Source organism: Ochlerotatus camptorhynchus, unplaced genomic scaffold (genome assembly GCF_037179485.1).
Source record: "Ochlerotatus camptorhynchus isolate MF236.1 unplaced genomic scaffold, CSIRO-AGI_Acam_v1.1 ptg000308l, whole genome shotgun sequence".
NCBI classification, from domain to species: domain Eukaryota; kingdom Metazoa; phylum Arthropoda; class Insecta; order Diptera; family Culicidae; genus Ochlerotatus; species Ochlerotatus camptorhynchus.
The window spans coordinates 688,562-704,266 of NW_027040796.1; the positions used below are offsets into that span (position 1 = coordinate 688,562).

A 15,705-nucleotide genomic window follows, 5' to 3' on the forward strand; every position below is an offset into this window, starting at 1 on the left:
ATTACTTGACAATATACAATTCGTCTTGTCGGTCACTCCGTAACTCCTTATTTCTATGATAAAATCCCATAGACAAACGTTAGTCTGTTTGCGGACATTTCTTACCCTTTCAATCCTATAAATATCAAATATGATACCAATCTTTGCATGAAGAAACGGCGGCTCGCTGGTACCATGCTGGAGTGAATAGATCAGACAAAGTTCGCTAGATTTCATGCACAGATAGACAGATGCTTATTAGTTTTTGCCATAGGAGTAAAGAGTTACAGAGTCACCGTCGACGTCAATGCTTACTGAGAATGCAACCAAAATATCTGCTTTTCATTCATAAAGGCCAATGCCACAAACGTAAATAATGACTTTTTCCCTGAATTTCCTCGCTCAAGTAACTCACCACGATGTTTGTATAGAAGGAAAGAACCCCTAGCCGATAAAATTGCTGGCTTAGTTGGATTGACTTGAAGCCATTGTTTACTTTTGCGACATTGGCCCATATGAACGCTCAGTGTCGATATCACGAAAATTTAATGTTGACAGATCGTCCAACTATACCAGGAAAAAAGCAGCCGGTGAGGGTGACCAGCAGCTTGTGCAGAAGTTGATGGAACGTATCAAGCTCAAAGTTCTAATTTTCATTCGAGAGGCATAAAAATCGCAAAAGCCCATATTGTATCTATTGCGGAGAGGTGCTGGCGAAAGATAAGATATAGTTTTGATGTCTTTGAGTCAGGTACAAAGCTATAATAATATATTTCAGTGGCGTCGCCCTAACCTCAATCTACCTGTTTAATAACTCTCAACACGTAACCAAACAAAACCATATTGGATCAAATGGATACAAATCAGTGAAACTAGAATACCTTGCGCCTTTTGAAACTGATTTGAATGTAAACATGACCCTAAATAACGTTTTCAAAGTTGTTGAACAGGTAAAAAGTGAGGTTACGCGACGCCACTGATATATTTATTAGCTTATATATACATTATATAATATTACTTACAAATTCGGTAACTGGTTATTGGAACACAGTTGATTCCAACCGGCACCTCTTCACTACAATATGTTCACGATTGTACTCAGTATTTATTAGTAGATTATCTGTCAACAGATATTAGGGATGATCACTTTTAAAATTGCTCAATTCTGAGAAGCTTAAATTTACAAAACAGTTTCTTTAAACAACATCAAATATATAACATTTTCTTCTGATAACGTTTTATTCTAAACCAAACAGATTTGGAGATACATCCGATTGAAAGCGTACCGATTCTAAATTGACAGGGCTCCAGCACCCATCTATTGTAACAACATCAGGGGAATTTAATGCCATCCATTTCACACTGTGCAGACCATGAAAAAATGGTAAATTTTGCCTGAATATCCTCAAAATACATCAATCTCTTGATTTCTGCACAGTACATAGTATAATTACCAGTTTTATCGAGGTTTTAAAGAATTTTCCAAGTCTATTATGGTTCTTGGTACACAAAAATTGTTCTTGGTGTATTTCTGTTAAAAATTCATTAAAAAAACTGAAATACTGCATTTGGAAGTTGAATGTATATACAATGGTTGCTATGATGAGTTTTCACCGTTTGCTCTCCAGTTTTCAAAATGACGTCCAAGCAAGAGGAGTAGCGTGTCAAAATTTCTCCGATCGTTCTCACACGCCAAATTGGCAAAATTGCTGGATGTGGCCAAATTGACCGCGAAAAACGTTTTAAAGGTGTTCGGGGAGCGTCTGTCGACCGCCAGGAAGCATGGAAGCGGCGGCAATCGTAATCCGGACGAGGCAGCGACGACGAAGAAGGTGGCGGTGAAATATAAGCGGAATCTTAACCTCTCCATCCGGGACGCTGCTGACAAGCTCAATGTCTCCCATACTATACTGTGCAGCGGGACAAGAAACGAGCCGGGTTGTCGACGTTTAAGAAGGTGAAGGTAGCGAACCGAGATTACAAACAAAACACGTCGGCAAAGCAGCGGTCCCGAAAGCTGTATACGAATCTGCTCACAAAGTTCGACTGTGTCGTCATGGACGACGAAACTTATGTGAAGGCGGATTTCAAGCAGCTTCCGGGACACGAGTTTTATACCGCATTAGGAAACAGGGTGTCCATTCAAATCCAATTTTTCAATTCCCGGTTATTTAATAATAAACCAAACCACATCACCTCGGCCTTAAACTAAAAAGGTGTTCAAAAATAACCGTTTATTATCTCTAAATTTTTGAGCAGAATTGTTTAACAATACGTCTACTATTTTTTTAAATATGAGATGATATTTGCATTTACATGTTGATGATCTAGATCTCAAAAATCTCATGGAATCATGAATTCGTATAAAATCAAAGAGTTTCACTGAAAAAAAATGAGCATAAAGGACCAAACCCAATGTGGGCCGAAGCGGAACGGAAACGGAAAGTTTGACAGTTGTCACAAATGACATCAAGAAGCCTAACCGAAGACGATTTGGTTCTAACTAGTTTTCAATCCGACAAGTAGGCTTACTCAGATCGGGCTTTTCCGCTTCCGCTGTCATTGCGCTTGGGCCTTGGTATGTCAGAAAAACCATATATCAATACAAGAGACCTGAGAATGAGAAACCCAATATTAAAAGTTCTTCAAATCTTCCTGGCGTTTATATCTTGAAGTTCTATAAGCCAAATAACATGTGGTGGAGTACAAAGATGTGTTACCAAAATATTCATCATTCTCGAAATTGTCCTGACGATATTTTATAGTTTACTCGTAATAGTTTGTAATGTTCCTTGCCCACTCCGAATTTTTGAGCGTTTTGTACATCATTTAATTTTATTACTAATGTTTAAAAATAACATTGTTGGATTATCCAAACCATCCCGAATATCTGATCTTGAAGTTATGCAGACTCAACCAGGTATACGAAGATTCGACTTAATGATAGAATGGTTAAACCTTCGTGAAGCCCCATAATATTATTGATTTGGTTTATTGGGTGTTCCTGGTTGCCTGGACTCACCAAAAGAAATTCTAAAAAAATACTAGGTAAGCTATCGTGGTAGGAATAACAGCAAAATCGCCATTATACTTTACCACAGTGAAATACATAATATGAAAGTTGTAAACATATGTTTAAACAAGAGAATATAATGGTGTATGTGATATAAAATTGATTGATTCCAAGTAACATTGCAAGTTTTATAAAGGTTTAATGATTCTTCAAGACCAAATTATGGCCTACAAGACTATGATAAACCCAAAATTGTTACTTGGGATGAGTATTTATGGTCTTTCCCGGTGCGATTCGGGTTTTCCCGCATTTTTCCCGGCAAATCCGGATTCCCGGTTATTTTTCGGATTTCCCGGTTGGATGGACACCCTGGGAAGATGGCTGACATTTTCAAAACCATCAAACTATCGATGTTCTCGAAAAAATATCTCATCTGGCAGGCATGCACGTGTGGTCTAAAAAACGGCATTTTCGTTACTACGGGAACCATCAACCAAGAGATCTACATCCAAGAGTACCTGGAAAAACGGCTGCTACCATTCCTAAAGCAACATAATAGACCTGTGCTGTTCTGGCCGGACTTGGCGAAATCCTTTCTTTCAGTCTAAATTCATATCGCAAAAATCTTCTTATTTTTCTTTTGGTAGTTCAAATCATATATTTAAAGGAAAAAATGTTCGTTTATTATTTTGGTTTACCAAATCCGCTCTGCCGTGCCTTCCACTTAATCCCTTCAATTAAATTTTGCACAGTGGTCTCATCGACCTTATTCGCCGCCGAACGCCAGTTAGATTTAAACTTCTGCTCGTCATGGATTTATTAGTTTTTTTGAGATTCAGTTTGGCCAAGGCCCAATACCGTTCGATAGGGCGGAGTTCTGGGCTGTTGGGAGGGTTCTTGTCCTTGGGAACCACCTGCACCTTGTTGGCGGCGTACCACTCCATGGCCTTTTTACCGTTATGGCAAGATGCCAAATCCGGCCAAAACAGTACGGAACAACCGTGTTTCTTCAGGAAAGGCAGCAGACGTTTATTCAAACACTCTTTCACGTAAATTTCTTGGTTGACAGTCCCGGAAGCTATGAAAATGCTGCTTTTCAAGCCACAGGTACAGATGGCTTGCCAAACCAGATATTTCTTTGCGAACGTTGACAGTTTCATGTGCTTGAAAACATCTGCTACCTTTCCCCTTCCTTTTGCCGTATAAAACTCCTGTCCCGGAAGCTGCTTGTAGTCGGCTTTGACGTAGGTTTCGTCGTCCATTACCACGCAGTCAAACTTCGTCAGCATCGTCGTGTACAGCCTCCGGGATCGCGCTTTGGCCGTCGTATTTTGTTCATCATCGCGATTTGGAGTCACTACCTTCTTGTAAGTCGATAGTCCGGCTCGTTTTTTGGCTCGATGCACGGTTGTAGACGATACACCCAGCTTATTTGCGGCATCTCGGAGAGAGAGAGGTTAGGGTTTCGCTTGAAACTACCGGCAACTCTCTTTGTCGTCAAAATGAGGGGTGTTCAGGTTTTTTAAATGCAAAATTGAAAGAAATACGTCAAGTTGATATTGACCAAATTTTGACCGTATCACCCTTTAGATAGTTTAATGCTATTTACCTTCTTTTTTTTTTCCTTTGGTTTGTTTTTTTCCGTCGATCTTGTTTTCCGTGCTGAGCACCAATGCTACCGACGTGCCAGGAAGGCAGCTCCCACACCTGGACCTTACCTATCGACCCATCAACTCATGAACCGGGGACCAACGGCTTTACTTCCCATCCGAAGGAAGGCGTGATCAGAGATGTTATGCCTCAGAACATCCCGGCGGTGCCGACTGGGATTGAACTCAGGCCTGCTGGGGTGAGAGGTAATCACGCTTACCACTACACCACCGGCGCCGTTGATTAACCTTCTTATCAAAATGAAAATTTTGGAACCGTAGAGACACACTCTGGGGGTTATTTCGAGGGTTGAAGTGGCTTTTGTCACTACTGATGTGACTATCCATTTGATTTGCACAGAAAGTGAAAACACAGAGTGTGGCTCTGCGGTGCGTGAGTACCACTGAACTGTCTATTTTAAGATGGGTTAAGGGTAACGACCGCATGCACTCTCCCTGATTATCCAAAAATGACCCATGCATTCATAAAATTTCACACGAAACACTATTTAAACTTTTTTTAATTTTTGACCTGTTCAATTTTTGAAATGCAATGAAAAAATATGTTGTTCGTATATAACCTCCATACAAACTTAAACTCGTTGAATGATATGCTAGTGTGACGTCACCTCTAAGTAACTCATGTTTACATTATTTTCAATGAAAATACAGACAAGCAGCACGTACCAACTCCCACCAGAAGTGGAACTAAGGAAGCTATCGAATACCTTAATAAGACAATGCAGTTGAAAAGGATGGTGTCAGGGCGGAACTCAAACCCACCGCCTCCGGGTTATTAATACCGTGCCTATGCTATCTGATGTCCCTGATTGGAACCCTATATTGCTCAAATTAGATAATAAAACACGATTTCTGACACTCACCTATTCGGGTACAGTGCTCCGCCTTCCGTCACCACATTCACCGGATTCGAGAGATGGGTTCCATTCGTACCGACAACATTCTGCTGCTGCTGTGGTCCTCCAAGATGCCCATTCATGTGATGATGATGGTGGGCACCCTGTTGCTGCTGCTGTTGTTGTTGATGCAGCTGCTGTTGCTGCTGGTGGTGGTGGCTGTAAGGCAGTTGATGCGAATGTTGATGGGCATGCGGGTGATGCTGTGGTTCAAAGTTGTTATTCAGATGGTTGAAGTTGGACTGACTATCCGGGAAAGTGGAACCGGGTTGTGTTTGTTGATGGGGATGGATAGGGTTGCCAGGGAAGGACTGTTTAGCTGGTACCGGGGGGAAGTTATTATTTACGGACGGAAATGGGGATTGACCACCTCCGAGATGAAGGGGTTCTTCCGGAACTGAAGGAGGGACATTGGTATTCGCACGCAAATCTCCTCGACGAACCCTTGGAGGACTAGAACTTCGTAAGGAATTTGATCGAGCCACACTGGATGTTTTCGGAAGGACCAGCTTTCCCGGTTCTCCTGCGCTACCAGTTGTTGATGCTGCACTGGAAGTGTTGTGCGGTCGAACGATAGTTTTCAGGTCGAGGATTTCCGTTGGTGTGATTTCTGAAGGATCGATCAGAGGCAGCGGTCGATTGGTGGATTTCAATATCTGGTTGTTTCCTACGATAGATGCCCACTGTAGCGGAAGGCCAACGTATCTTCCCTCCCGTTTATCGAAGCCCGTGTGAACGCGGTGTTCGAAATTACTCGGGAATGAAATTTGTGGCTTTTTCTTCTTTTTGGAGAACATTTTCACAACATGCACAAAGCAGCAACTTGATCCAAGCGCAGACTTATTTCAACTCTTCGGTTCACCTTTTCTCCGTTATTCGTGCACTAACTTAATAGCTACTGGGTTGACTAAACCGGATCACAAGCAGGCATACTCTATTCTTCTCACTGGAATAATGGAATACTGATATTTTGGGCACAATATTGCCCTCCTTAGAAGGATCTTAAAGTTATTGCTTTAAATTTTCTCTAGAGCTAAATCACCACTAGAAACACTTCGATCCAACTAGGTGAAAAACCTCCCTGAATTAGCCACGCACGATGACAACAATTCGAAGCCACACACTCTTTGTTATTTTGCTTCTTTCACCTATTTTTTGCTTGTTGGGTTCCCTCGCAGAAACTTTTACCACTACACTACATCGCACTTCCCATGATATTATTCGGAACGCGAGACTCCGCGGAGCGAGCTGCGGAGAAGCAAGAAGTTGTCAAACACCACTCTTGTCAACAGCCCAGCCGTACACACACGCGTGCACCAGCGATCGACTCGGAACATCCACACACCACCATCCAGCAAAAAAAAAAAGGGAGGAAAATCTTCAACCACACACAACAGGCTGGGTCACTAGCCGAGGAGGCGCAAAAGCAATCTCGATTTTGGTCCACGGATCAGGACCTGTTCCGTCGAATTTGAACGCTATTCACTGCACTGGTCACCGTTCTACCGATGGGAGTATATTCCGTTCCATTTCGTGCTAAAATCAGAACGATTTTACGCGAGAAAACGGGCACCGAAAACAAGGAGACACAACCGATCGCGACTGTGGCAGTTTTTTTAGTTTTCTTCTGTAGCGACGATCTTCTTCTTGGCTTCGTGTCACCCGTCGCCAAGTTTAGAGCAGGGCTAGCAGCTTGGTTTGAAATTTGGTTAATTTGATGTTAAGAAGTTCAAATTAATAATGTTCAAATTTTAACTCTTCCCTAATAAAAAAAATACCAAAACGAACGATAACCCAAATGATTGAACTATTCCACAAATTGTTTGGATGATACCCCGAAAACGTCGTTAAGCAAATTAACCATAACATCAGGGTTTCTCCGAAGCACTTCACGTCTTTCAATACATTCTGAGCTAACTTTCTGAAATAACAACCGATTGTTCGAAAAAATATTAGAACATAGTCTACTAGTTCGAAAAAAAGTTCTTCCGTAATAAAAAATAATCATACAAAAGTGCTTAACGACGTATTTAAGGTATCATCCAAACCATTTGTGTATTATTTCTTCCATTTGGGCTATCGTTCGTTTGCTGTTTTTGTTTATTAAGGATTTATCCAAACAATGAGTACTATGGAAAAAATAGTGTTATCTAGAATGTTACAAGTTCTTCGAAATATTAGAATCATATTTTTTCCGGCAACACTGCGAATGCCAACCAGCGCCACTGGTGGTGGGTACCGTAATCTCAAACGGCATTTCGGTGACATTTCCCGAACAACCCCAGTGAAAAAAAGTATAAGATTGCTAAACAAGCACACGTTCATTGTGAGTACCTTAAAGTGTTAGATATAAATATCGCACGGACTTAAGGCCCAAACGCAATATGGACCGAAGCGGAACGGAAACAAATGACATCAAGATGCCTAACCGAAGTCGATTTGGTTCTAACTAGTTTTCAATCCGACAAGACAGTAGGCTTACTCAGATCGGGCTTTTCCGCTGCTGCTGCCGTTCCGCTTCCGCTGTCATTACGCTTGGGCCTATAGGCTGTGTTCCATTTGATGAATTTTCACTTCGAAAATAAATTATAACGTTCGAAAATACCTCTGTTGTTGATCGTCGGATTTTTTATGTAGGTGTTTATCAAAATGTATTTACTTAAAAGTGATTTAAGTGAATTTACTCACAAGCAAATGATTGTACACTGAAGTCTTTTTTTACACGGTTTTTTTTTACGCGGTTTTTTTTTTACACGGTTTTTTTTTACACGGTTTTCCACGATTTACACGGTACGTTTTTAACGATTTCTCGACAACGATACAACCTATCGACTTGATTCCTATTTGTAATCGAATGGCATACTTAAAAAAAAAATCACAATTTTTGATGTAAATACAGAAATTTTTAAAATATGTCTATATGGACCATATCATGCTTTAATTACAAATGGCATCAAAATCCGATTTTTTAAAAACATTTAAGCATGCGAAAAATCAAAATCTCGTAGGTTTTTTTTTACAAGGTTTTTTTTTACACGGACTGTATCCCCCGTGTAAAAAAAGACCTGAGTGTATAGTGTTTTCCATGAATATTTAGACCTTCTCAAAGAAAATGTGGAACCTGCTGGCATGCCAAAATTTTCAGTGGCTTTAGAAACTCTTACCATTTTGTCTTCTCCTTGATGTTTTCGCGTGCAAATTATGGTTTAACTAGCTGGTTTTGATCTCGGTTTTGACATGTCAACATGATCAGCTGAAAGCTTGAGAACAAAGGGCCTCGCAAAGGGGTCAAAGCTAAACACATGGAAGTGGATTAACCAGCTGGATTTTGTTATATAAATATAAGCAGCTGAAAGCACTAGAACAAAGGAGCTCAAAAGTAAACACCAGAAGAAGTTTCATTGAAACTTTTTTTTTTTCTCTGTCCGGGACACAACGTGACATGCGGCTGCTTCTAATGCTGCTGCTGGTCCGTCTTTTTTTCTACGAATTTTAGAGAGAGAATACGAACCAGCAGAAGGAACAGCAGCAGCAGCAGTATTGGAAGCAACCGCACCCGTGGGAGCTGCATCGCTTATTCGTGTAGCCGTGGCCGACGCTGGAAATCTTGGGCCGGTCATGACAAAAGCGGTGCTTGAGTTTTAATCAGAATGTCAACAACCAAACAAAAACTATACCGTCCGACCATTCGAACTGCTCCAATACATCCATGGCGGTGGCTGCTACACCAACCATTCCATCGTCCAACATAATGTTGGAGGACCGTCTTGGCAAAATCTCAAATAGTTCAACAAATTATTTTTACTCTACTGCCTTTTTGCACTTCCAACTAACACAATAAGAAATTATATTTACGAATAATAACATTAACTACACAGGAAAAGGAAAATCCTTTCTTTTCTCAGAAAAAGAAGCTTCCGCTCTTTCGAAGCTTCCGCTCTTTCGAAGCTTCCGCTCTTTCGAAGCTAACGTGTTTTCGGTGTTCTCGTAGCTCCACGCACCGTTCATCTTCTTGGAGGAGGAGAAGCACAGCTTCATAATGAACGGGAGTTTTGTGCATTTGTGATCGATCACAAATTGGTTGTGGTTGCACTTCATGATGGCGTTCACGACCAGGGCTACGCTCGAGAACTCGACCAATCTGGAGGAGGAACTTTCCGATTTCAGCGGGAACATTCGCACTTGCGACGAGAGGCATTGGTGGTGAATGCAGTCAGCAGCAGATCCTCGGACGGCATAAGGGTGGGGTATTGAAGTCCTCCCCCCCAACTGTCTACACTAATAAAATTCCACACATTTTTATTGACGAATTTCCATGTGAAATTCCACATGATTTTCATGTGACCACACATAAACAGAATCCACGCAGAAGCACACATGAAATTTATGAGTCAAATGAATAGTATGTGTGGTTACACATGGCTTTTATGTGTACACATATTAAGTATGTGTCCGACACATAAATATCATTTGTTGATAACATAAACAAATAAAAACAATCTTTGAAATTTTATCAGTGTATGTAGTTTATGAACAGGCCTTAGGAAGTAGTTTTATGTTTCGATTATTTACAGATCTGAACTGATTAACAGCTCAAATAACAGTGCATTAAAAATTTGGATGATCATAACCGCTAGGATGTCTATCAATCTTGTATGCCATCCGTCTATGCAACCTTGGAAGATTTCAATGAAACATTAATTCGAGAAAAACACATACAATAGAAAAAACAATAAAGTCAAAAAATGCTCGAGAAAAACAAGATTGTTCAATGGTTTACAACCAACATAACTACCCAACTGTTTTAGTTTAATATTCCCATTTACCACATATTTTATTGCGCAAATCCATACATTCTATTTTATTTATATCTACAATACGTTCAATTTTTAATTCATTACTGTCCTTTGTATCATTTTGTAACAATGAAAATCAATAAATTCTAGATAAACATTTCAAAAAGTCCTATCTGACATTTGTAAACAAATCGAGTTTAATGCTTCTCTGTACTGCAGAGCTCATCATCTCTAAGTATTGTTCTAGAAATTTGAATTATCAATATTCAGAAAATTAAAAAAAAAATATGTGAAAAAAATGTCCAATTTGAAAGTTTTTATAATATCGCACAGCTCTCTAATTGGACCTTAAACATGTTTACAGTCCAATCTGTAATTCAACAAAAAAAATGACAAATGCTATTAGGACCTTTGTTTCATCTCATGTTTCACGTGGAATATAAAAACTAAAACTCATAATAGTTAGTTGGAAATGCTATGCTAATATCAACATGAAGCTTTAGAAAGTCCTATGGATCCAACATCTAACTGGGAAGTGGGATATGAGAAAGGCTCATTTACGATGCCTGTAATCAATCGCTCTGGTTCTGGTATGAAGTTGACGAATTAATTGCGATGCCAGGAGTACACAAAGGCAAAATCTTATTCAAAATTCTGTCAAATTCGACATGCGATATTACAAGCGTGGATTATTTGGACGAGGATTTGGATCCAATTACGGATCAACCACTTGAATTGCCAAGTGCTAAATTGGACGATTTGCGCAAACTGAAAACAAAAGATTATTTTGCAACATTCCTCAAATACGAGCTCAAATACTTAGTTCCAGAAAAAAAAACAGGAAGAAGAACAATAATACCGTTGTAGACCACTTTGATGTGGATCTCGCTCAGGATCTCGATCCACTGGAGGACAGCGATGTAGATTTGATCGAATAACATGAATGAATGTAAATTATTGATGAACAGCTTGAGCTAATAAAGCTAATAAATGTACACGGATACGAATTTTGTTCATTTAAAACAAAAATATAAATGTTTATACTCTAAACATATGAATTATTAAAAGTAAATTGAAAGCATGTTTAAAACTAAAATATTTATGTTTGAATTAAATTCAAAACCATGTTTATTTCAACAATATAGGATTTGGGTAAACGGTTTTTAGCGTGTCATGCCTTTTTATTTCCTTCTTGTTACATTCGGAAAAAGTTGCCCCAGCTTTGCTCAACCTCAACAGAAAATGGCCATCCATTCCGAATCCATTCCGGATCCTCCTCCGATACCGAACATGGGAAGAAACCGGTATGAGGACCAGTGGCAGAAACCGAGGCAGAAACGGCAAAACGACGCTAATAACACAAATTTGCACCGGTTCCACTGAACTGGAACCCCCGGACACCCACCCCGACGGGTCCTCGCATCCCGGACCAGGACCCCAATACCCACAGGTCTCCTTTAATCGCACCCGAAAAAAGAGCAGGAATTTAGATGCTCTGCCCCAAGTTCTTTTTTTATCATTTCTTTGCAAACCGTTGCACTCAACTACTATAATAATTCCAAAATATGTATGTTTATTTTAAACATGAGAAGTATGTTTAAAATAAACATATTTATTATTGTTCGCATAGCTGTCAAACCAAACAAAAATGTTTACGTTTATTTTCAACACGAATATTTTTGAAATAAACGTAACATTATTTTTATTTTAAACATTTATTTCACATGACTTCAATCATGAAATACGTTTGAAATCAACCTAATTTATGTTTGTGGCCAGAACAAAATGAATTTACGTTTAAATTTACCTCATATTTTTTTGTTACGACGATAGTTTTTTCTGCGTGTAAAACGAATCATGTAGAATGAAAAAAAAAAACAGTTTGTTTATAAAAATATACCGAATATTAAAAAAATATGCAAATTTTCCATACACTTAAATTTTTTCTGCATACATCAGAAAAAAATGGGCATGTTCTGATTATAAACGCTGTTTGCTTAATAAATTGGCAGAATAGAAGTTTTAAGCCCATCAACAATTACAAATAATGTTATAGTTGTAGTTATCTGACCTCTAAACCGTATTCTTACCAAAGTCCTAAGTAATATTAATCTTTGCAATCAAACCAATTTGACAGGTCCTAACTGATACTGAAAAAAGCCAAATACGCCAAACAAGCCAAACAAAACCACGAATTAAACCTGAAAATTATGAAAAAACGAAAAAACATACACTTCAGTAGAATTCTATGTGTTTCCTATGCATTTGAGAAAACAAAAGATTATCGTTTTATATCGTAATTAAAAATGGCATTTAAAAATATATTGCAAAAATTCAAATCAACTTTTCTCCAATCAGCTTCAATGTCAGATATGACCTTTTGAAATGTTTGTCTAGATTTTTATTAGCTTCTCTTGCCCAAATCCTCCATAGCTTTTTCACTGGTACGTGGACTGTCATTCTCATCTTTGTGTTGTGACCAATCATTCGCGTTCGCCCATCAACGTGCGAAGTTCGCATCAAAACAAACTGCGCTACGAGTGTTGCATTTTCCTGGAAGTTTACCTAAACATCATCTAATGGGTTCAAGCAGTGATTCCGATAACGATTCCGACGAGCGGAAGCGTCTCAAGAAGCAAAAAAAGAAGGAAAAGAAATCCAAGAAACACAAGAAGGAAAAGAAGCATAAGAAAAAGAACAAATCGCACAAGAAACGCGAACGCCGGAACAGTTCCAGCAGCAGTGGTAGCAACCGCTCGTTCGACGATGGAAGAGATGAATGGGTCGAGAAGGTACTGCCGGGACAATTGGAAGCTCCGAAAGCGGAACGGGAAGATTGGATGAACTGCATGCTGATTCCTACCTACAGTAAGGAAGCTAAAAGGGAAGAGAAAAAGCCTGCCGCAGAGCAGTACGACCCGAAGACAAGTGTAAGGGAATTAAATCCGCACTGGAAGAACGGTGGCGGTGGATTGCCCAGCTTTAGGCGACCGGTTGAAGATGATGAGGATGATTATCGTTCAAGGAAGCTGACGAGCAAGGAACCACCCGGTAGGAATTCGGGTCGCAGTGGTGGCTGGAGGAAACCGGACAGGCATAAGGAAGAAGTTCGGGAAGATCGTAACGAACGAAAGCAGGAGACGATTACTGCTAGTGAAGATGGTATTTTCTTAACGGATCAGCAATTGAACGATTTGGGAGCAAAAATCATCAAAGCTGAGATTATGGGTAATAGCGAGCTGGCAAGTAGTCTGAAGGAACGTTTGGAACAGGCGAAGGCCTATAGAAGTGAGATTAAGAATTCTGCCAAATCAGAAACGGCCGGTAGCAGCAAACGTAAAGAAACGGAAATGGAAGAGGATGTGAGCTTTGCGGTTAGCAAATCTTCAGCTGATAACACTGGGCAACTCAAGAAACAGCGCCGATACCAGCAAAATCTACCGGGGGGTGATCTGGCGGACAAGTTCCGATCGGAGCGGTTTGAAAACGATAATATGGATGCTCAGTTCTTCAAGGTGTCCTCTAAGCTTGATCGGGAGGCTAACAATTTGGACAACATATTCGGTCACGGCAGTGCCACTGCGGCTGACTCTGGTCGATCAAACGAAGAAAAGGTCGTTCGAGATATGAACAAACTTTCACGCGTTCAAGCCGATTGCGAACGTTGCATTAACTCGTCGCAGTTCCTTCAGGACAATATCATTTCAATGGGCGAAAACGTTTTCCTAGCCGTACCCAGCTGGAGGGCACTCCAGCCCAAGCATTGTTTGATAGTGCCGGTCTCTCACTACCCGTCTTTGACACTCATGGATGAGGACGTCTATCAGGATTTGGTAGACACGTGCAAGGCTTTGAAACGCATGTTCGCCGCCCACAAGCAGGAAGTTATATTCTTCGAAACAGTTCGCTATATAAACCGCAATCCGCATACCTACGTCCAGTGCATTCCGGCCGACAACTACGAGATGGCACCGTTCTACTTCAAGAAAGCAATCCTCGAATCGGAAACGGAATGGGCCATGAACAAAAAGCTACACAACGTCCAGGGAATGGAAATTCGCCGTACCGTACCGAAAGGGTTACCGTACTTTTGGGTGAATTTCAATTTGGAAAGTGGATTTGCGCACGTGATCGAGGATCAGGAAAGCTTCCCGGTTACGTTCGCGTCGGTAAGTTCATTTTCATACCTAGTTCCAGCAAGTTATCATATTTGGGTACTTATTTTCTTAGGAAACAATTGGTGGCATTTTGGGACTGGAAACACGGGATTGGCGAAAACCAGGGCGAGAACGTAACCCGCAACAGCGAGTGAAGGAATTCACCCAATGGTGGAAAGATTTTGACAATTTGACGAAGGCGTAAGTTTAAAATGTTTAATGAAATCTGAGTACCTATTAAATTGCAAATCTTACTGAATAAGCTATACATTGTATTATATTATTGCTTGGAACGAAAAGAAAGGATACCAATGAGAATTAGCACTTAACTTATTTCGCGTAACATTTGAAAAGGGCCTTTCCTCGTTGATAGATTCTCTTCATCGACCTTCTCTTTGGTTTACCACGGCAACATAAACGAATTTCTCGCTAAGCTCGCAGCACAGTTCGACAGAAGATGATGTTAGCTTGCGCCTGAAACAACACACTGAATGGTAAATTCATTTACAATCGGGTTATTCGCGAAAGAGAAAATCGATGAAGATAATCGATCAACAATGATAGGTCCTTTTCTCGTGTTGCGTCTCGGGTTGTCATCTCCAACAATTATTGTTGGAGAGAATCGAGATTCCAACAGCCGAGTAGTTCTGAAATTTATTTGGCTTACATTCAGTAAAACAATTGCCGAGACTCAGCTAACAAATTAGATTTTTGCGGAGATCTCAGTGAACAAACATATATTACCGGTGGTTCGCTCAGTGGATTCATACCTAACCCATTTTTTTAGACTTTAAATGATGTTTATTTCTTGTATTTGTGTGGTTTACATATTTGATTTCTTAAGTGACATAGATGTCTTTTCACTTTAGTTAATTTGATTTTTTTATAATTATTATTAAGGTTCCTATTAGGCCTATTTAGAGCATCCATGGTTTGTTTGAAATAGAAAAAAAACATCTTATAACAGCTTATAACTTCTACTTACAACTACAGCTAACCTACACAACTATGAAATTGCTTACCAAAGCATGTTCTGATAAATAGCATTTCTGCACAAACCCAGTCTTTATGTCATCAATTTTAAAATCTGATTTCGCAATGTTCGCCACTAGGTGAAGATCGGAAATTATTGTCTCGAAGGGACGATAAAGGACCATCCTCAGCACTCTATTCTGAGCGACCTGGATTTTGTTC

General features: G+C 39.9%; 2 protein-coding genes across 2 annotated transcripts in view; one reads left to right on the plus strand and one right to left on the minus strand.

Moving 5' to 3' along the window:
• mbt (serine/threonine-protein kinase PAK mbt) overlaps positions 1-7,178 on the minus strand; it is a 47,263-nt gene extending 40,085 nt beyond the window's left edge. Inside the window, exon 1 of the mRNA XM_065229143.1 lies at positions 5,526-7,178. Within this exon, the coding sequence (XP_065085215.1) occupies positions 5,526-6,355 (830 nt within the window). The 5' untranslated portion in view covers positions 6,356-7,178. The remainder of the gene's footprint in view (positions 1-5,525) is intronic.
• A 5,691-nt stretch (positions 7,179-12,869) lies between these two features.
• On the plus strand, positions 12,870-14,746 carry LOC135707360 (CWF19-like protein 2 homolog). Its single transcript, XM_065229177.1, has 2 exons — positions 12,870-14,523; positions 14,585-14,746. Exons 1-2 carry the CDS (start codon positions 12,934-12,936, stop codon positions 14,714-14,716), a joined length of 1,722 nt encoding a protein of 573 aa, XP_065085249.1. The 5' UTR covers positions 12,870-12,933; the 3' UTR covers positions 14,717-14,746.
• Positions 14,747-15,705: the final 959 nt, after the last annotated feature.